Here is a 21872-nt window from a genome sequence, read left to right on the forward strand (position 1 = left end):
TGAATATATTCCACCAGATTGGAGTCGCAAAATAAAAAAAAGTTCGCGATAGGTGCACAGACCATCTCAACTCGACCGCGCTAAGATTTTTACAGATGCTCATCCATACACGACTTCGAGGAGCCTCAATTTTGCCAAAACCTCGACTTCCATCACCTTCACCATGTCGTTATCCTGCCAGTCTGCAGCTCGAAGCTGCGCGCGTACCATCCGATCCTCTTCATCCATACGTCTCTCAACAGTATGTCTCGCACAACGGAGGAATCAGACACCAACACGACGATGGGCGTCGACCGAGGCTACGAATCCAAAGATCTCGGGGATTGTGGATCAAATCAGTCAATTGACACTGTTAGAGACTGCTGACTTGGTTGCAAGTCTGAAGGTGCGTGTTGAATGCCGTTATGGAACCCAAGGGCCTCTTGGAGTGCGTTGGGGTGGTAGATGTATCTTGCTAACTCACCCTTCCAGTCACGTTTGAATATCCCCGACATGCCAATGGGTGGATTCGCTGCTGGCCCAGCTGCACCAGCTGCTGCCCCAGTGGAGGAGGAAGATGCAGCCCCAAAACAACAAGAAAAGACACTTTTCAACCTCAAGCTAGAGTCCTTCGAGGCAGGAGCCAAACCAAAGATTATCAAGGAGATTAAGAGCATGCTGGGATTGAGTTTGGTGGATAGCAAGAAGTTCGTCGAAAGCGCGCCGAAGATGATGAAGGAGGCAGTACCAAAGGACGAAGCTGAGAAGATTATTGCTACGTTGAAGGCGTTAGGGGGCAAGGTCTCGATGGAGTAGGGGTTGGGTGGTTTGGGACAAGCGACGTGTTGTATGATCGTGGGCGAAAGGGATCGTGTATCAATAGTAGAGATATGTACAAAATCTGCTCACTAGCTCGTGGACCAGTTTATCTCTTTGGGATATGTTTCTACTCATTTGATCGGCTTTTCCCTGTGCCTCGAGATCAATTAGAGGCGACACTCGTCGTGCCCTCTAAAATATGAAGAGGCAGCTGGGTAAGCAACTAACAGCATCGAAACACAGACACTCCTACTTGAATGTCCTCGCATCATATCGTTCAGATCACGAGCGTTGAACCTATACTCACATCACCAAACTACTCCTAGGAACTCAGCATCAACAAGCAAGATCATCTCATCTTCTAGTCATCTTCGTCACTAATTCTCGTTCACCATTTTAGCAAGGACATGTAATCAACCCATCGTCCATTACACCTCTTCAATGAAACCCAGTTTGGAATTCTCCGCCATATCCACATAAGAAACGTCTACTCGAAAAGATAACAATCAGGAAACTTCTCCATTACCTACACCAGTCTACACAGTCCCTACACCACCAGTGTGTTGTAAGTCTGACTGGACGCCCCCGTACCCAACCCTGTGTTTTCTCAATCCCCTTGAGTAAATACACGATATTGCCTCTGTTGTGAATGGCAAATATACCTATTTGTAGAAAGCGTGCTCAAAAGTCGTTTTCTGGCATTAATACACGATAAGGATGCTCCGAAAGTCTTGCAAAGTACTGGCACTAATTACTTGAACTTGTGATGAATTTCCCCTTTTGATACTATACCCATAGGACCATAACCACATTCCAACTCCTAACAACGCCCGTTCAGATGCCACCAGACGCGCGCCAGAGCATCGACAAAGCAACGAAACATCACCCACTAACCTTCCACAGCCGCAACCCTCCCCATAAACTCCTCCTTCCATTCCCTAGCCGCCTCTCGTCGTTCCGCGGCCTCCTCAGCATACAAAATAAAATCATCCTCCCCAACATCGCTCGTCTCCTCCCACATCTTCGCAAACTCTTCATCTTCTACCCCCGTATTAGGAACAGCCCAGATATTCTCCCTTAACCGCTTATGCCGTTCCCGATCCTCCTCGATCCGCTGCTCGATCTGCTTGCGATCCACCTTCGAATGCGGCGTGCCATTTGACCTAGAACTCGCCTCATATTTCGCAGAGCCAGCTGGCCAGGCAGTGACAGGAGAGGCGTCGAACATCGTCACATCTTCCGTAGCGCTGTCTCTCTCTTTGAGACATTCTTCAATCTCCGTGACCGTCTGAGCAAGAAGAAATGATTTCTTTTCCAGGCCTTGAAGGACTTTGCGTACGACTTTCACGTTCGCAGCACCACTTCCGTCTTCAGGTGCGACTGCGTCTACGACTCGCAGGATATCTCGCTGCATCATTCGGACGTAGTCGTGGTGGTTTTCGCGGGCGGCCATGTCGCAGAGGTGTTCGATGAAATACATGATATTTGCGCGATTGTTCATAGAATTTTGCTGCAACTTTTAGCCTCTTGTTCCTCTATTCCAAAGGATGTCCGCTCACCCGTTCCAATTGTTCTAATATACAACTGTGTAAATCCTCATCCATATCCCTATATTTCAAGGCATATTGCGCCGCCTTATTCGCACTTGTAACAGACGCATTTAGATGTTGTAGATGCTGTGTAAATCGCAGACGGACTTCGAAAGGGTCCATCGTGATGTTGGTCAAGCCGTGGCCACGGTCTGGAAAACTGGTACTCTTTCTGGGCTCTGATGCTACCGGCGGATTGAAGTCGTCGGCATAATTGGAAACCTCGCTAAGATTATGTTTTCCTGTCGAGGCGTGTCCCTTTCCTCTGTGTCTGCCTGTAAATAAAATCTGTTCAGTGACAAGCCGCAAGAAATTAGAACAAAATAATATTTCAAGGGTTACGAATACCTGATGTCGCGAAATCACTTTGCTTTGCGGGGCGGAAAGGTCGCTTCGACATGGGGGCAATGTAAGGGCAAAGGAGCTATGCCCTTCGCGGTGAAATTGGTGGTGGGGTACGGCAGAAAAGATACAGCTGTTATCCCACTTCAGCGGAGTTGGAGGCTTGTGATACAGCGCAACAAATTTCGAATAATTGAAGTTCTTGATCATTTAGGAGTCTGAAAAGTCAAGATGGCATCCACAGCAAAGGAGGGGTCAGAATTGACTTTGGCGGTGATAGGTTGTGGTCAGTATCGCTCCTGCATCGATTCACCTTTGTCTGGTCGGAAGCTCGTATCGTAGAGGAGCAACAGTCCGCGAATTGCAAGCGGAAGGTTGAAGATGGAACATGAGAGGGAATTAGACATCAGAAAGAAAACCAACTAATTATCTCCAAAATAGGTACAATGGGCATAGCAATCCTCTCCGGTATCCTAGCATCTCTCGACGAAATCCACGCACCAAACTCGCAGTCCTCAGAGACAGACGAAACACCCTCAAAGCTCCCCACCAAATTCATAGCCTGTGTCCGCTCACCCAAAGGCGCAGAAAAGATCAAAAAAGCACTCTCACCCTACAAAACCCCCGTCAAAATCATCCAAAGCGACAATGTCACCGCCTGTAGAGAGGCAGATGTAGTATTACTAGGCTGTAAACCATATATGGCCGAAGGCATATTAGGCGAAGAGGGGATGGTCGACGCGTTAAAGGGGAAATTGTTGATTAGCATCCTAGCTGGCGTTCCCGCAGAGCAGATATACGGGTACATGTACGGCAAAACACCAGTGAACCCAGAGAAAGAGGGATTATGTCAAGTCGTGCGAGCAATGCCAAATACAGCGTCTGGGATCCGGGAATCCATGACTGTGATCGCGACGTCGAGTCCCCCATTATCAGCTACAACTTCGAGTCTGATAACCTGGATCTTCAAACGCATTGGCGATGTCGTCCAGCTCCCCGCTGCTACAATGGATGCCAGCACCGCGCTGTGTGGCAGTGGCCCAGCCTTTTTTGCGCTCATACTGGAGGCTGCGATTGATGGGGCTGTGGCGATGGGGTTGCCAAGAGCAGAGGCTCAGAGAATGGCGGCGCAGACTATGAAAGGGGCTGCTGGATTGGTATTGTCTGGAGAGCATCCGGCGTTGCTGAAAGATAAAGTGACTACGCCGGGTGGGTGCACGATAGGTGGGCTGATGGTGCTGGAAGAAGGAGGGGTGAGAGGGACCGTGGCTAGAGCAGTTAGGGAAGCTACTGTGGTTGCCAGTCAGCTTGGTAAAGGGGTTCAGGGAGTCAACGGTACACGATTTTGAAACAGCCATACTGCGTAGACACATGTCCAAGGAGTTCTGGGGTATAAAAAGTTGTTCATTTATGGCTATCGTTAAATCGTTCCTAACACCAGATGAAGTGTTGCACTGCACCGAACAGGTCAACAGATTCAATGCCCCAAACGCCATGGCTGATTGATCTTATAATATACTCGCCGCCCAGATGCATCAAGAGAATTTGACCTTCTTCGCGGACGGCTCTCCTACTTCCTCAACCTCATCCGGGGGATTTCTCTTCCCGTTTGAAATTACCAGCGGTGCGGCAACAGCAGGACCTTTTATTCGCTTGTCAAAGTCTCTGAGCAGTCTTGCATAATCGGCTTCAACACCTCCTGTTACTTCCTCCAGCTTTTGAATTCTATCTGTGCGGTCGAGCTGAATGAGCATATCCTTGTTGTGTTTATACAAGCGCTTCTTGACCATGAGAATCCACAGATGGTATTCGTGCTCTTTGGCTGATAGGTTGGGAATAGACTTCCTTGAGTGTTCAATTAGCGATTGCCTTACACCTAATGGGATTAAAGAAAGCAATTGCATCTCTACAACACGAGCGAATTGTCGGGGTGCGATCTTGAATTTTGTCCGTATCTTTTCAAGTGCTTCTGTGTCGATGATGTCTCGAGGAACTGGGCCTTTCGCTTTTAGCGAGACCTTTGTGTTGATTCGTAGAGCAGCAAATGTCGGATTCAGACGCAGACGAGCCAGATCATTAAGATCTCTCAAGTCATCAAAAGCTTCATTGGGATCCTCGACCGTTATTTCGATGGTTTTTGGGTCGGCCAGAAAATTATCGAATATCGCATTGTAAAATCTTGAGCCATTCCCTCCCTTCTGAAATGGTGGTAATATGACAAACTGAGATATCCTCGAGCGGCATGGGTGCGACGAAAATTGTAATTCTGGCGCATTATCTTCTGGTGCTGGAAATTTGAAATCATCCCGGCTCGCGGACTGGACTGGTTCCTTTTTGGTGGTCGCGGGTGATACCGGTGGAGTAGGAGGCTGGTACATGAAGTATCTATACACTGTCGAATATCCCATAAATGTGTAAGGTGAACTAGTACCCGCTGTTGCTTCCGTCGTTTTCTGGTACAGGAAAAACACCGTCCATCTTTTCAGCGCTTCCTCGGTCTCTCGTAAGTCTAATGGCGTTCCGGCTTCGATAAAGAATGATACCAAGATTTGTATCCGTTTCAGCATCTGCTGAACTGCCAGATCTGCCAAACTACCCTTCCAGACCTCAAATGTCTTCGATCCACTCTGGATGGTCTTCCACAGTTCGCCCGGTGGCGTCCAATTCGAATTCGATGTGTCTGAAATGGCAGCCTCAAAGATAGATTGTTTTTCGAATGCAGCTACAACGTCATTAGCACTTCCTCCACAGCCAGCCAAAAATTACTCACTTTTGGGAAGGTATGCCTCCAAAATCGGTTTCAGATCAGTCGGTTCTGTGGTGCCGACAGCAGGAAATTTTTTGTTGTATGTGATTTGCAGCAGCGGGCGCATATCAGAAGCATGGTATTTGACGTTGATTTTCAATCCTTGATATCCAAATATGCTCTCCTCTTCTCCGAATATCGAGTATGTAAATTTCGGGTGGAACGTATGTAGCGTCTTGTTCGGTGTGACCAGCGAGATATGAACAGCATCGTTGGACTCAACAGACCCTAATGGAATTGTTAGATATATTCAGATGCGACTCTGCGGATGGATTGTTGGGGTTGGAATGTGATTTGTATGTGGCTAATGGCACAAGTTGTCGCATCGGATCGGTAGAATTTGCGATCCCAGTTGCAATGCGCCAACGTAGAGTTCACTTACAGATGTCCGTAGAGTCCGCCATTGTGTTCGTAATGATATTAGTGGAGATGCTATTCGAGTTCTTAGAGATCGTATAATCGAGCGTCTGATAGCGTTGGGCGGCGATGTTGAGAGGTTGTTTGCACGTTGCGCTTGGTGATGAGCTTTGTGAGGTTGGCCTGTCCAGTGATAATCTTGGGCGCGTTGAATGACTTCTGACGCGACGTGGTTGAAAGATCCAAGGATCAGGTCGACCAGCCTAAATGGGTCCACTTCGGTCGGTTGGTTTTCAGCCTTGTCGCTTTGACAGCTCGCAGGACGGTACGAGCGAGACCCAACGACAGTGACAGCTTTCCTTTTGAGCCTCAATTGTCGACAGCCACGAAGCAAAATCTCCACGACTATCAACACCCTCAAGTTCTGACTTATGATCGACGATCCTCCAACTTAAAGATATTCACAATTTACGACAATTCCGCTCCGGCGCAAAGCTTCCCTTTCTCCTGGTTCCACGGCGCAATGTATCGGTAACAGCAGCGGTTGCTTGAATCCCCAGCTGCGAGCACTTAGGTCAAAATAAACACCCAAGATGTTGGACGGCTTGTTTTTGCTGCTCGTTCTGAGCTTGCTCATGGCGATAGCGTAGGTGGTATTCTATAGAAACTATCCTGAATTCTTACTGACGTTTCAATAGCTCATTCATAGCGGGCGCACTTCCTCTGTCCATGACATTATCTTCCTCACAACTACGGATGATCTCGACAATTGGTATGGGGGTTCTCGTTGGCACATCATTGATTGTCATTATACCTGAAGGCATTGAGGCAGTATATACCGCGGGGTCAGCACCCCACATGCACACGAAGAGAGACACTCGATTGTCAACGAGGGCATGGCCAGTCAATTCGGGAATAGCATCTTTTCTTACTTCTCGGGACATTGGAATCAAGCAAGAAGATCTCGTTGATGTTAAAGCTTTACGGATAGCTGTTCGTGAAACCACCACAGCACCACCTCCACCAGATGCGCAAGTTACTCCACCCGCAGAGACGGGTCATGACAAGAACAAAGAGGATGGACATCATGAGAAAGAAGAAAATGAGCCACCGACATTTGCAATTGGAGTGGCACTGATATCTGGCTTTGTGCTCATGTTCCTGATCGACAAATTACCAAGATATGCTTCGGAGAATCTCCAAGCTCCACCACCTACCAGACATATAGCGCTGGACAACCTCAGCATGAGAAGGGACCAATCCCCAGGCGCTGACGATGAAGAATCGGAGAGCTTTCTTCGATCCATGGCTCCAACGCCCAAGCAGACCAGAAGTTTGGCAACAACTACAGGACTGGTCATACATGCTACTGCCGACGGAATTGCCATGGGCGCTTCAACCTCCACCTCGAATCAGGAGCTCGGGATCATTATTTTCATAGCCATCATGATCCACAAGATGCCAGCCGCTTTTGGTCTGACATCGGTATTGTTAAAACAGGGTCTGTCGAAACGTGCAGCCAGGGGCCATCTTATTATATTCAGTCTGGCAGCTCCTTTCGGCGCTCTCTCCACCTGGCTGCTTGTGAGTATACTCGGGGGCAGCCATATCGAGGGCGAAAGAGGGCAATTTTGGACTGGAATGCTACTGTTGTTCTCCGGCGGTACATTCTTGTAAGCACTTTCCTCACTTGCCAGAAACCATTACTGACTTCCCCAGATACGTGGCTATGCACGCCATGCAAGAAGACTCCGGCCACGATCACTCCACAACCAACGGCTATCTGGACGGAGGTGCTTCGCAGCGGAACAAACCGAAACCGCAGATGAAAGATACTTTTTGGGCGGTACTCGGAATGCTGGTCCCGTTGTTGACGCAGGTGTTTCATCATCATTGATTGGTTGATCGCTAAGTGTACATTGTATTTTAGGTTGGTTGAGAAGATACTCGGTTTCTGGTTGAGGCGATACCCAGATGTAAAGTGTAATTACGTACAATATGAGGAGTTTGAGTGTTAAACGTACAATATCGCAATGCTTATGTGACTGCTCTCATCTTTTTACGTGGCTGCTTTTTGTTTGATTGTATCCGTTGCACTCGATGTGTCTGAAATAGATTTAGCTGTGATTGATGAAAAAATGATCTTTTTGCCCTAGTGATTTCAGGAAATTAATAAGGTGAATTACTGCGAGTAATTGAAGTCTTTTTCCGGCCCGGTCTGATGTGCTATTATAGTGGTACCATTTTTTATTGATATCAGAAGAACTTGTTAAGTTGTTAGCAAGTTGCGACTTTTATTGTATCCAGACCAAAATACCTGTTCAACCTCGCACGTAATTCTTCGGACTTTGTAAACATGAAGATACAATGTATTCGAGCGTGTAAGGGGCAGAACGATTAGTTCTTCGGGCTCAATTTGGCAATAAAAATGATGGAGATTGGTTCTGAAGATAAACTACCTACGAAACCTCATGTCCTGTGTTCTTACGCGAGAAATAAAACTTGTTGTTGAAAGACTGAGGAATGGTTCTCGATGTTTGAGAAGTTCATTAGAAGATGGCATTTTAGTATTACTGCTTGTATCTCTCCATTGTATTTATACTAGAACGGACAGGCGTTTATTGCGGGAATCAAAAATCGCCAACACATCCACACACAGAATCTACATGTAATTGAAAGATTACTTTCAATTGGTATATACAAAGATTATAGAAAAATTCGTCTAGTTTTAATTATCCATCACTTGTAGTTTACTATCAAAGTATTCTTCCAGTACCTGCACAATTTTTGAGATATCTTTTAACTTTAATATATCCTAAATTGTCTGTTATTAGAACGTACACGAGACTAATAAGCAACCTTGAAATAACTTTAGTAAAAATATGGTAGGTTTAAGTTTGTAGATTCACTCTTGGAATTAGAGTAATTGAGTTAATACTTTCTCAAATTTCACCTACTGCTTTCGGTCTTTGTACTAGTTAGAAATCGCCATTTTGATATTTGTCACTAAGACGTCTTTTCTGTTGTAATGTGGAATATAAAGTAGTTTTAGGAGGTAAGTGGTTGAAGAGAGGAATAAATTTAAGGGTTTTAAAATTTCACTAGAGTATAACCTTTATATTGCGAGCTTTGATATTAGTAAATCGCAGAACTACGGAGAGCCCTTCAATCACGCCTTAAAACATCGTCTCTTCTACATTTATTTATTTGTAGACACACTTTATTTTTCTTATAGGAGACAGGGCATTATTGAATCTTCCAAAAACTAAGAATATAGGGAGCTTGGAGTAGAGTTTGTTTTTATTCTTTAAGAAATTTTACTGATTATACTATATAAACTTCGAAGGAGTTTGCTTATATTTAGCTAATAATATTAACGTCTAATAATTTTTATAGTATATAAAGTTTCAGCTATAGAGGAAGACAAAATGTAGAATTTCCAGGAAAGTAACACTATTCCCTAACTGCCCTTGTTGAAGGATTGAATGTTATTACAAGACTGAATGATAAATAGTAGTTGAGGTAGTGCTAAAACTATAAAACATTTTTGTATTCCAAATAAAAGAACAGCTAATAGTCGGTCACCACTTGTGAGGGACGAAACTCCCATCCACGAGTGGTGACCAAGTTACACAGGTGGCTATGATTGACTTCACTTGTAGTTCTTTATGGAATTAACTCCATATTTGATATCTGTAACCAATTCGCTGGCTCGGTAATTTGACGTCAAAATACATGATTTAGTGTTGTCTATTTAAGGGACAGAGATAAAGTTTATCGCCGATGTAGCTAGATGAGGCTGTGCATATCTGATGAACCGGATGTTTCATCAGAGCTTAAGCGAGAAGTCGCATTTCAAGAAACATACTTCGAGATGTCTGAGATTGTCTTATCTTTATAGGAAGGTCCTAGCAGAAAAGACTTGAAAGTGGAAGATGATCATGGAACTTTCGAAGGGTGTCGAGAATTTAAACTGGCATCTGTTCGAATGTTTCAGGTTTCCAAGGTGTGAGCGCCATCCAGTGATAATGAAGCAAGAGCAGTGGCCATGAAATAGCATATTTGAAGAGCACAAACAGGAAGCTAGAAGCCGAGATATCAAACCTCTTGCATGTGCTTTGATCATGGTATTCAGATTTCCTTGGAATGGTAATCATCCTAATAATAGTCATTTGACTTTGCGCACATGGGCTTACTTCCAAGACAAGGACTTACACGAGTAATGCCACCCGCCACTTTCAGCTTTCGAATATCACTTTGAATTCAACAGTTTGTTAATCAAATCAAAAGAAAATCGGGTTGGAAGAAGAAGAAGAAGAAAAAGGATTATTGAGTTTACTCCCGCATGACGAAACCCGAAAAGAAATGAACTGGTCCCCCTTATTCTCGTCAAAATATCCCCTTGCGTTCGCCTACAGATGAATCCACAGCCATTTTCATGCGCTCAGCAGCGGGGGAATAGCGCTGTAGTCGGGTGATGGTTTAAAAATTCATGTGCTTAATGACTGGACATACATGAATGTTTAAAGGATTAAAAAAACAATAATAGGTTATTTATGACTTCATGATTCTTGAAAATATATAATCGATCCTCTATCGGGCTTTGACGATTGAAGCTTGTAGTGAAGCTTGGAGGTTGACCGCCGCCGCATGCAAGTGAGCCAGAGCCACTTTTGCAACCACGACCACTGGACTCTTCGGCTCTCCCGCTCCCTCGCTGCACCGACATCCACTGAACCCACTCCGCTCTTCTCCACGACGTCTTTCCCGTCGACGCAGACGCTCCCGTTTTCGAAGCACGACGAGGACCGCCGCCGACCACGATACTCACCACTCGACGCAGTCTCCCACGCCCTTATTCGAAGACGGTCAGACCACATCAAGGCCATTGTCGGGTACGTGAGAATCAAGGACAATCACAACAATGGGCCAGGACCCGTAGCGAACAGAACCCAACTCTCCTCATCACCGCCAGCGGCAGCGGCCAGCACCCAATCTCGAACGGAATAACAACCTCGACAGATCTCAGTACCACTGTCTTTTACCTTCTAACGCCGGACCTTTGCACTCTGTGTGCCTATTTCTATTCTCAACCTTTCCCACGGGCTGTACAACGCTGGAACTTCTTACTATCACCACCACATTCACCTCCCCTCCGTGTCTAATTTCGCTCGAAGAAACGCCCGTCTGTTACGACTCAGACCTGAAGAGCCGTCGTGTCGATTCATATTGTCCGCGCAGACCGCTGCACCTCGATGGTAGAGTCGCATTGCTCTGATTGAGGATTGGCAATTCCATTTGGGGATCGAGAAAAAAGCATTTCCGGTCGAAACACAAACACGAAATTGATTGAGCTACCCGGCCGCATTAAGGCTACGCAAACATATTGCGGTCCATGGAAAGAGCAACAACAATGGAGGGTTACCGGCCGTTGAGCCTCACGGAGAGAAGAGCCTCGATGGTTTACAATAACATGGACGATGGAGATCTCTCGCCCACCACCAGAGCCGCATTGACTCTGAATACCAGCAACGGCCATGTGCGACTGCAATCGAGGGTGGAAAAGATCGTACAGTCGCGACCAAGAGGGCCGCCGACCCCGAATATGACTACACCTTCGGCCGATCCAGACTCTCCTACACATTCGAGCCATGATCCTCCTCCACCGCCTACCCCAGCAGCGAGTCCCGGTCCTGAACATCCGCAACCAGATTGGAGCGATGCGGGGGACCAAGAAGACTTATTTCTATCTAAAGTACGGATATACTTCAAGGGACGATCCCCTCCTGAGCGAACGAGGATATTGGCAGACCTGTTGAATCTGTGTACGAGCCAGCAACTGAGTTTCGTACGGCAATATGTTGACCCTTTATTGAAAAAGGACCCTTTTACAAGTCTGCCAAACGAAATATGTCTTCGGGTATGTTGTCACGTCCTTCTTCTAGTTGAGGTAGCGTCATCTAATCAACTCTCTTCTAGGTTCTGTCCTGTATCGATGATCCAAAAGTGCTTGCCCGCGCATCTCAGGTGTCACAGAGATGGAGAGAGTTGTTGGCCGACGATGTCACATGGATGAAACTTTGCGCTAAACATGATTACGGAAGACGCATGTCAGAAGCGCATATCACGACACCGCCCTTCTCCTCACTTCGTCCACCGCCAAATCCCATACACGGCTATTTCGACGGTGAGGGAACGTACTCGTTTCCTAGTGCGATTGCGGCTGCACCCCACATCCAGAGAAATTCGCGGAGTTTTGACAGTGCAACGAGCTCAGCTGTGCTGCGGCGGCCGAAAATGCGCTCTTATAAATCCCACTTCAAGCAGAGATACTTGGTGGAGACGGCGTGGAAAACAGGAGGAAGGAATATCGCAAGACATATTACTCAAGACCAGGGTGTGGTGACAAGTCTGCACCTAACGCCCAAATACATTGTCGTTGCTCTGGACAACGCTAAAATCCATGTGTTTAATACCGATGGCAATGCTCAAAAGACGCTCCAAGGACATGTGATGGGTGTGTGGGCCATGGTGCCTTGGGAGGATACATTGGTCAGCGGAGGTTGTGATCGTGATGTTCGGGTGTGGGATATGGCTACAGGGTAGGTTGCGATGTGAACCAACAAGACTTGATACTGATATGTGCTACAGAGAAAGCATCCACACCCTTCGAGGGCATACATCAACTGTGAGGTGCCTGAAGATGTCCGATGCGAACACGGCAATTTCAGGGTCAAGAGATACCACATTGCGAGTGTGGGACATCAAGACTGGATTATGTAAGAATGTTCTCGTCGGACATCAAGCTAGTGTCAGGTGTCTGGAGATCAAGGGCGATATTGTCGTATCTGGAAGTTATGACACCACTGCCAGAGTGTGGAGTATATCCGAAGGGCGTTGTTTAAGAACCCTTTCAGGTCATTTCTCTCAGATCTATGCCATTGCATTTGATGGCAATCGAATTGCTACCGGGAGCTTGGATACTAGTGTCAGGATATGGGATCCTAATGATGGGTAAGTTACGATGTTACCACACTGCAGATTGTAACTAACAATTTTCCAGATCTTGTCAAGCCATTCTTCAAGGCCATACATCTTTGGTCGGCCAACTCCAAATGCGGGGGAACACTCTTGTCACTGGAGGATCTGATGGTTCTGTACGAGTGTGGTCATTAGAAAAGATGGCACCGATCCATCGCCTGGCTGCCCACGACAATAGCGTGACCAGTCTCCAATTCGACGACACTCGAGTGGTTAGTGGTGGGAGTGATGGACGGGTGAAAGTGTGGGATCTCAAGACCGGCCTTCTCGTCCGTGAACTTACTGCCCCGGCTGACGCAGTATGGCGAGTAGCATTTGAAGAGGAGAAATGTGTGGTCATGGCCTCCCGCTCAAACCGGACGATCATGGAAGTTTGGTCATTCTCGCCCCCAGAAGAGCAGCTTATGGAAAGAGAAACAGTACCACGACCTGTCAGCGCGATTGAATATCGTTCAACTGGGACAACGGATCAGACTATGTCTGGCTTGACTTCGCAGGAAGCTGTTTTCGACAATGTCGACGTGGACATGAAGGATGTTGGGCCTTCGACCGCACCACCCCAGGCTACCGGGCCAACCTTTTTCCACGAAGAAGATTGAGACGCTCGATTTTAAATCTTATCTTGGTACAACAAGTGTGTCCAAGTGCGGTTGCCACATAACCAGATTTTATATATATATTGGCGACACTGTTATTTGGGATCTGACTGGAAATCAGACTTTAAAGAAATTATTACCGAAAAGTCTGTCCTCGAAATATCGGTTCGATATCGACATATTCTCTGCTTCGTATGAAGCATCACTTACGCTCTTGAAATCGGGGTTGTAATTATACGGGGCATTTCGATTCTCCTAATTATATGGGGCATTTCGATTCTCCTAAATCTGGGTGCATCTACGGCGTTTGAGTTTTCCAGATACCATTGGGATCGGATCGCGTGGGTTGAGGATACAAGTGAGCACCTCTGAGAAGAAGGAGCAGCATCAAATACGGGATGGATTGGGCATGGAAAGGTTGGCATTAGCATATAGGTCTGCAGCTACAAGGACAAGAAATGGAAAACAATTAAATGTTCAAATATTAGTAATTGTCTAATGTGAGATTGAAGTCCGTGTATAAGTTCTGCTCGTTCCCAGTTTATAAGTCCGCTCGCGGAGGACAAAATAAGTCGCAGTCACCTACCCGCAAATCTGAGACTAAATAACAAGTCTACTCCGAATAGAGCTTGAAAAATAACATTTACTTAAAACAGTTAACGAAATAGATATAATGTTCTAAGTTAATCCACTAAATTACGATATTTCGTCAACTTAATCAAAGAAATATCGTGTTTGGATAGCCACTTATTTTGTCCTCCGCGAAGTCCGTACAGACTTTGGGTCCGGTAGTATCTGACTTGTGGCTTGGCGGCGAGTGGAACATATCACGTGCTCGGGGACTAAATTCTGTTGGCCGTTGGGACGATCGGATAGCGAAGCTCCAATTCTTTGCGAACTCTGAGCATCTCCCAATTTCAACAACACCACCCTTTCTTCTTCCCTTCGCTCGCTTTTTGTGTTCTTTGAACTTCGCAAAGATGTTCTCGCGAGCATTAAGAACAAGCCGGGCGGCCCCTTTGCGCCACAACGCCTTCTCGAGAGTTGCGCTGGCAAAGAGAAATGTTACGACAGATGCTGCGAGCGCGCATGCTGATAAAGATGCCGTTCCTGAGGTGAGAGATGTTGACCCAGACGGTCAATTAAGATGGGAAGCAGGAGGCTGATTTGCCACTCTGATTATAGGAAGACAGCAAGCCTTTCTCAGTTACTCTCTCCGACGAATCATTCGAAACCTACGAACTCGACCCTCCACCATATACCCTCGATACCACCAAGGCGGAATTGAAGCAGATGTATGCTGATATGGTATCTGTCCGGTAAGCGTCAACGCCCTCTTGTTTGATTCATGGAGCTGACCAGGGAAAAGACGAATGGAGATGGCTGCGGATAGACTGTACAAGGAGAAGAAGATCCGAGGATTTTGCCATCTGTCGACAGGACAGGAAGCTGTCGCTGTTGGTATCGAGCACTCTCTCACCAAGGAGGATGATATCATTACCGCTTATCGATGCCACGGTTTCGCTATGATGCGAGGAGCTTCGGTAAAATCGATCATCGGAGAGTTGCTCGGTCGCCGTGAGGGTATCGCATACGGAAAGGGTGGTTCTATGCACATGTTCGCCAAAGGGTTTTACGGTGGAAATGGTATCGTCGGTGCTCAGGTCCCAGTAGGCGCTGGTCTTGCGTTTGCGCATCAATACAATGGCAACAAGAACACCACTGTGGCGTTGTATGGTGACGGAGCGAGCAACCAGGGTCAGGTTTTTGAAGCTTTTAACATGGCAAAATTGTGGAAGCTGCCAATCCTGTTTGGATGTGAAAGTATATTTTCCCAGCGTTCCCGTATGGTCAGACGTGCTAATATGATTCAGACAACAAATACGGAATGGGTACCGCCGCGAATCGCTCTTCGGCGTTAACTGATTACTACAAGCGTGGCCAATATATTCCTGGTCTCAAGGTCAACGGAATGGATGTTCTTGCCGTGAAGGCTGCCGTCCAGTACGGCAAAGAATACACCTCTGCTGGTCACGGCCCTCTCGTCATCGAATATGTCACTTACAGATATGGCGGTCACTCAATGTCCGACCCTGGAACCACCTACAGAACTCGTGAGGAAATCCAGCGCATGCGATCAACTCAAGATCCAATCGCAGGCTTGAAGCTCAAGTTGTTGGAATGGAATGTCACCACCGAAGATGAGCTCAAGCAGATCGACAAAGATGCCAGAGCCGCTGTTGACAAGGAGGTTGCTGAGGCCGAGGCAATGCCACCACCAGATGCTACACCACAAATCGTATTCGAGGATATCTACGTCCGGGGCAGTGAGCCACAGTTCATGAGAGGGCGAACACTGGAGGAGAACTACTATTACTAGGTGGTACGCGGGATCCTGTTTTGATGGCATAGTTTAGACGGCGTGGATAATTTGTACACTATCTAGGTATCGAGAGGCGTGGCTGCAATTGAAGAGCGAGCTGGCATTTTTTCCATCTATGCCTATGTGGACTCGTTCCAAGGACCTGTTGGCAAATTGTAGGTCTACATGTGATCGTTGGGTGCGTTGAATTATGCTCAGCTGATGTATTATGACTTTTTCTCCGCTCGATAGTTGACGGCATACGGTTGTTTTTCGCTCACGACGCTTCCCTTCGCCCAGACCAAATTACCACAAGAATTGGCGAAAGTACCTTTGTGTCCAACCTATATGGCCGTCACCAGAGGCTTATCGACCTGCGTTTCTTGTCCCTCCAGAATTCCATGGCTAATCTTTAAATTTAAACAGAATGTATCAGGACCTAAAGCGGCTTCTACCGATTTGTAAGATTTGTGGTTGGCTATGACGTTGTCGTTGTAACACCAGTCTCTTGTCAAACTACCGGGTTATCCTCCAAGTGTAATAGTGTTTAGATAATTACTATCAACACTCCTTTCTAAAAACGTACGTCTACTATTTCTAAAGACAACATGCTGGATGTTTGCTCATATAAATAGAGCAATGTAGCGTCGATGGCATAGCACTGAATGAAGTGTCTCGTTCGACTTGCAACGCACTGGTTCATGAATTTAATAGCTCGAGGTGAGCTGATAATCAGACCTTAATACATCGACATAAACAACAAATATACATATTCGTGCTAAGTCGCTAAAGTTGTTTACGGGTAGGTAATTTCACGTCATCTCTTGCCTTTGGTTTCGTAGAACGACGAAGCTGGTGCATGTTTGTCTTTTGGACGTCACTGTTTAATGGGAGCATCCTCGCTCGAAACTACTGCGTTTTGATACGAGCTTTCTAGTTTCTTACCGAGCTGTAAGGTGGGATTTTGGGGAAGTTTATTGGCTCATTCGCGTTTCCTCTAGGGGGACTGCAAGTTTGAGAATATGAGAACAAGGACACTTTACTCTATAGAATAATAATGATCGAATTAAATCATATTATTAGGGGTTATTGTAAGTATTCTACCGTCTGTCGAAAGTTGACGAATTCTTATTATTAATAATAGCTTTGTACGGGGTTGTATAGTAATTTATGAAATCTCCCTCAGCCGAACGAGCAGTGATCCCCGCAGCATAATTTTCAGATCCTGGGCTCATTTCTAGGGGCTTCAGACAAGCTCATGTGGTACATCGTTGCTAGCAAGTTCATGTGTTACATCATTACTAGCAAGTTTATGTGATGCATCATGTTCTGGAAGCTCTGGAAGCTCTGGAAGCTCACGTGTCTTATCGCGGCCATCGACTTCAACAAGACGCCCAGTCGTTGGATTATTCATCGCAGTCTCATCTACTCCCACGGATACCGCTGATCCCACTGAAGACTCACCCGCCTTCCGCTTCTTGTCTCTCTGCTTTTTCTTCCAGAACCAGAATCCTACAGCGCATATTATTATGATGAATATCGTGGGAACAACGACGCCAGAGACTATAATCGGTATGGGCCGCCTCGGAGATTCTCCAGTTGGTACGTTAGGCACATCTCCAGTTCCACTTCCACTTTCATTGCTAGCTGAGGTACCAGGTATTGACATAACTCGAGAAGGTGCGCCGTCGATAAAAGTACATTGGCTCAGCGAGAAGTTTCCCTGGTCGTAGTCGACAGTCAAGTACGCTTCTTGGAGAAATATGCGGCCAAAAGTATATTGTGACGGGTTGCTAGCTCTTTGGAGAGGAAATTGATAGGTAGCGTTTGGAACGGAAGGGTACTGATGTACAAAAGACTGGAAGGGCAGTATAATGTCAACTGTAGCCCCCCCAGTTGTACTGGCAGCAAGTCGAAAAGTGACCGTGGGGTTAGATCTTGTAAGAGTATTGTGTTGCGTACTATTCAGAGAATATTCAGATACTGACTCATCCCAGGTCAAACCGAACGCTTTTTCGAATAACAAGCACGACTCGATTGGAAGCCAGATATTAGGATCTGTAGATTCTACGAATGCGTAAATCGGATCCGGCAACAGAGTCGTCAGGTTTGTTTCTCGTTTTGCGTACAAGATAGATTGTACGCCAACAACAATGTCTCTAGTAGAATCTTCCTTGAGGGTGAAGTGAACATTATTGGGTATGAATCGCGAGGCGTCGTACCCACCAAATATAAGCTGCATACTTTGACCCGCAGAAAGACCTGACTCGAGGTAAGAATCAATTTTAGCGTTGATAATGAGAAACAAGCTTACGATAAGCTGCCCCGGCAGTATAACTCCAGCTCAGCCCTGGGATCAGACCGTCAATAGCTAATTGTTCAAAAAACGAAGGTGCCGAGTAATTCCCAAATTCCTTATATATCACGGGCTCGACCCCAATACCGAGGAAGCCTCTATACGGATAAGTAAGTCTGCTGTCCTAGATAAGATTCAAGAGCCGAGTAACTGACAAGTAGAACGGGTCAGGAAGGTTAAAGCCTGCAACCGTTTGGTTTGATAGTCTCTGAGAGCCAACGCCATCCCGATACCCAAGTGCTATAACATCTAAGCCATAGTTGAGATTTAAGCTATATCCCAAATTCGCTTCGAAACCCACGCCATTCCCCCCATTAAGTTCAAAATGACCACGCCGATTCCAGGTTGAAGATTTCGTACTGTCAAACGTGCCTCCTCTGGAATCAACACAATTTACAGGCACTCCTGTAGGATTCGCTTTGGCTTCACATCCAGCAGGTTGCACAACAGCCGTGATGGGGGAATTTGTTGACACAAAGACTCTAACGGTCTGTTCTGGGGTGCCGACGCGGATGGCGATTGTACTCCAATTGCCATTGTCGCCGTCACTGAAATGTTGTCAGCAATTGACACGAAAGCAGAGGATGGATCAAAACTCTACAAATATTGGCTCGACTGCACCACGATCGGTGCAGCACTTGTATTTCGTGATGTAGGTCGTTGCTTGATCGACTGAGCCGCTGTAGCAACGAGGATGAAGCATGATGCTACTAAAGAGAAATACACCATTTTCGTTTCGACTTTGAAAGATGGAAAGGGCAAAGTTGCTGGACTCCTGCCTCCACACGACAATTATAATGTAGGATTTAGTCCAAGCTGAGAGAAAGCATACGTAAGGCTCAGGAGGCTAGCCTGTTGTTTCCTAAAGACCGGAAGAATTTCAAGGTGTGAGCGAGCGAGCGATTGCCAGGCCTCGTTCTATGTGTTAGGACATGGCCATGAGGTATTACAATATTGCTGCTTGTAGAACATAACTTCACTCCAGCGGCGTCCGGTATTACATGCATGTGTATATGCGCCTCGGGTTTTAAGGCCCCACGACACCTCATAAGGGGGTGGGTGCCTCGCACAGGACAGAATAAGTGGTAGTCGAAAGACGATATTTGCTCACAATAATTGACGCATTTTGTTCATTTAGTGTATCAAATTGGCACATTGTCAGATATTTCGTCAATTATTTTGGGCAAATGAGACTCTAAACACCATGCAAACTCAACGTATTTTGTCCAGAGCCCAGGGAGCAGGTCATATCTTGTCCTCCAAGAGGGACTTAGCCGAGCGATCCTCCAAATACATTTTGGGGCCGACCTGAGAAAGCCAGTCAAATTCTCACACATCAACCGTCTTCCAGTACGGTTTTTTTGACGTTGTTTGTAATAGTATGATGGAAACGGTAGCTGGTGTAATAATACTGGTAAAATAACAAATGTCTGTCTGATTACATATCTCACTGACACTAAGCTTCAGCAATCATTAAGCATATCTCAAATCAACCTAGCTAAAATGAGGCTGTAGTAGCTGTCGTTACCATGCAAGAAGGCCCGCATATTGGGGCTCTCAGTGGCTTGTAGTTGTGCGAATCGCACACCCACGCATCATCAATACTGGCATGCTAATATTTATCCGGCAGTGTACCGTAAGCAGCACATACTTGGCGCTCAAAAAATTTCCTGCGATGTCCCTTGCATCAATTCGCTATCGAGCACTTGGTGTGGGCAACAGCAGGCGAAGTGCCCCCAATCTGCCGCCAAGTTATTCCGAAAGTGCTCTTTAAATTGAAAAGATGTCGTGCTTTATGGGCTGATGGATCTATTGAATCCTATTTTGGATTGTTCGCAGAGGTAACGCCGGAAGGAATTGTGAGCTGTTAAGATGGCATAAGTACCTATGCTTAAGGCTCTCATGAATGTCATGTGGCTGTCACCAATCATACTTTGATGGACCGTTTGACAATTATATATCGATCATGTCGAGACAAAAGCTTGAAGGTTCCAACTGTTGGTGCTTTGGCAAAAGACCAATAAGTACGGTAGCTGTGCTTAGTCCACTACCTAAGCAGCGACAATGTTACAGCCAGCAGCGCTATTATTGTGGGGTTTCTTATTGTTGCCATCGGGGCTACTATGTGGTTAGGCACCTTCTCTCCTCCCTTTAGTGCGACAGATGTAGTAATGACAATCCCGTAGTAATGTTTCCGAAGACATTCGGTGTTAGAGCTTTCTTGGATGGAACTAGCCTTGATCACAGTTCGGTTCCGTCGCTCTCTGCTTCTCTACCAACCTCGTCCTCCTCGGCGAGAACTCTGAATTCCACATCTTCGTCAGCCATTTCTAGTTCGAGCGGAAGCCTGACGTTCGAAACCAAGATAACGTCTCCACACAATGCATACCCCCCTTCGACATCGACCGAGTCCATGGCTTCCATATCATTGAGCTCAGCCACAGAACTGACAAAATCGGAAACCGCGAAGGAGATGTCGACTATAGTCAGTCCTTCACCAAGCATCACCAAACCGCCTAATGCTGCGGCCTTTGGAGGTGTTGATGATCACCAAGTGCAGGGAACGCCGACTTCCAGCAAGGGCTCGAGGTACTACTATAACAAAGCCAATATACCATATAACATTTGTCCGTATGCTACAGATGCAGATTATTCAACCTGGTGTGCCATGTAAGAAGACTAAATTAAAGCTAAATGCAAGACCAACTGACGTGTTTAGATCGGTGGGCACCGTAAAGCTACATTTCTGGCCTACAGGGGCAGCCACTCTGAATCACAACCTTCGTGCCAGGCCTGGGAAGCATTTCTCTCTCATTGTCCGGGGTAATTATGAGTAATAACGATATCATCATTACTTCTACAATCCCAGAATTTCCACCATCACTAACCCTTGCATATCCGCTTCCTCAAATAACGGCAACAGTGGTGGGAGAAATACACATACTTTCCGTGATTTCGCCGTCGAAGTGTGTAATTGACGAGTAAACGCTTACACACTCCGGACCACCAGCTACAATTGCCGGACACCAAGTCGCCAAATTGAAAGATGAAGGGGTAGAAATACAAATTCCGGGAGGGGCTATGACTACGATCTTGCTATATGCGAGTCCTGCACTTTGCTGTAGTTGCGGCTGAGACAGGGATTACTCCGTCTGGGGCAGAAACTGGTACAGCAAGTGTCATGCCAGTGTCAGGGCATGGACAGGTAGTCTGACATCACCTGTGTTATCTATATACCTCACGGTAACTGCGAGTCATTCTTCACAGACGTTAACAGTACCTGAGGAGTGTGCTAGTGTAAATGGCTTAGGGGCCTTGATCTATAACATGCAAAACCGTGCGAGGTCATCTTGGAATCATGGAGTTTGGTGGAGGATTTTAATTAGTTTTTGTGTTGGGTTCGGGTGGTTGATAATTTAGTAATAGACAACTTTCAATAAGTAATAAGACCATCTAAGGTTTAGTTGTAGATATATATATATAGTATATGTACTAGTGTTTTGCAAGACTAATAGGAGACCTAGTCACCGTTGATTAGCGACATTCTTTTTTAACGGCTATTTTTACTTAAATTCCCTAATTAAATTAATAAGAATGTCCCTCTTGATAAGACTCATTATACATA

General features: G+C 46.1%; 9 protein-coding genes across 9 annotated transcripts; 6 read left to right on the forward strand and 3 right to left on the reverse strand.

Annotated features, from left to right (window-relative positions):
* Window positions 1–163: 163 nt before the first annotated feature.
* GLAREA_12500 (ClpS-like protein) lies at window positions 164–795 on the forward strand (the record flags this gene model as incomplete). Its single annotated transcript, XM_008083282.1, has 2 exons — window positions 164–427; window positions 472–795. The coding sequence occupies 2 exons, from the start codon at window positions 164–166 to the stop codon at window positions 793–795; spliced, it is 588 nt and encodes a 195-aa protein (XP_008081473.1).
* An 892-nt stretch (window positions 796–1687) lies between these two features.
* Window positions 1688–2510, reverse strand: GLAREA_12501 (uncharacterized protein; the record flags this gene model as incomplete). The annotated part of the gene is made up of 2 exons (XM_008083283.1): window positions 1688–2308; window positions 2358–2510. 2 exons carry the CDS (start codon window positions 2508–2510, stop codon window positions 1688–1690), a joined length of 774 nt encoding a protein of 257 aa, XP_008081474.1.
* Window positions 2511–3175: 665 nt separating this feature from the next.
* Window positions 3176–4078, forward strand: GLAREA_12502 (6-phosphogluconate dehydrogenase C-terminal; the record flags this gene model as incomplete). The annotated part of the gene is made up of 1 exon (XM_008083284.1): window positions 3176–4078. One exon carries the CDS (start codon window positions 3176–3178, stop codon window positions 4076–4078), a length of 903 nt encoding a protein of 300 aa, XP_008081475.1.
* Window positions 4079–4264: 186 nt separating this feature from the next.
* Window positions 4265–5939, reverse strand: GLAREA_12503 (Acyl-CoA N-acyltransferases (Nat); the record flags this gene model as incomplete). The annotated part of the gene is made up of 3 exons (XM_008083285.1): window positions 4265–5451; window positions 5500–5763; window positions 5918–5939. 3 exons carry the CDS (start codon window positions 5937–5939, stop codon window positions 4265–4267), a joined length of 1473 nt encoding a protein of 490 aa, XP_008081476.1.
* Window positions 5940–6485: 546 nt separating this feature from the next.
* GLAREA_12504 (uncharacterized protein) lies at window positions 6486–7789 on the forward strand (the record flags this gene model as incomplete). Its single annotated transcript, XM_008083286.1, has 3 exons — window positions 6486–6538; window positions 6591–7565; window positions 7612–7789. The coding sequence occupies 3 exons, from the start codon at window positions 6486–6488 to the stop codon at window positions 7787–7789; spliced, it is 1206 nt and encodes a 401-aa protein (XP_008081477.1).
* Window positions 7790–11305: 3516 nt separating this feature from the next.
* Window positions 11306–13532, forward strand: GLAREA_12505 (WD40 repeat-like protein; the record flags this gene model as incomplete). The annotated part of the gene is made up of 4 exons (XM_008083287.1): window positions 11306–11812; window positions 11872–12494; window positions 12544–12906; window positions 12956–13532. 4 exons carry the CDS (start codon window positions 11306–11308, stop codon window positions 13530–13532), a joined length of 2070 nt encoding a protein of 689 aa, XP_008081478.1.
* A 977-nt stretch (window positions 13533–14509) lies between these two features.
* Window positions 14510–15909, forward strand: GLAREA_12506 (thiamine diphosphate-binding fold (THDP-binding); the record flags this gene model as incomplete). Its single annotated transcript, XM_008083288.1, has 4 exons — window positions 14510–14644; window positions 14715–14848; window positions 14899–15353; window positions 15404–15909. The coding sequence occupies 4 exons, from the start codon at window positions 14510–14512 to the stop codon at window positions 15907–15909; spliced, it is 1230 nt and encodes a 409-aa protein (XP_008081479.1).
* A 1228-nt stretch (window positions 15910–17137) lies between these two features.
* On the reverse strand, window positions 17138–18976 carry GLAREA_12507 (Acid protease; the record flags this gene model as incomplete). Its single annotated transcript, XM_008083289.1, has 4 exons — window positions 17138–18153; window positions 18206–18345; window positions 18403–18795; window positions 18849–18976. The coding sequence occupies 4 exons, from the start codon at window positions 18974–18976 to the stop codon at window positions 17138–17140; spliced, it is 1677 nt and encodes a 558-aa protein (XP_008081480.1).
* Window positions 18977–20660: 1684 nt separating this feature from the next.
* Window positions 20661–21084, forward strand: GLAREA_12508 (uncharacterized protein; the record flags this gene model as incomplete). Its single annotated transcript, XM_008083290.1, has 2 exons — window positions 20661–20878; window positions 20967–21084. The coding sequence occupies 2 exons, from the start codon at window positions 20661–20663 to the stop codon at window positions 21082–21084; spliced, it is 336 nt and encodes a 111-aa protein (XP_008081481.1).
* Between the last annotated feature and the right edge of the window lie 788 nt (window positions 21085–21872).

The sequence above is a fragment of the Glarea lozoyensis genome (genome assembly GCF_000409485.1).
Source record: "Glarea lozoyensis ATCC 20868 chromosome Unknown GLAREA18, whole genome shotgun sequence".
Lineage (NCBI taxonomy): Eukaryota > Fungi > Ascomycota > Leotiomycetes > Helotiales > Helotiaceae > Glarea > Glarea lozoyensis.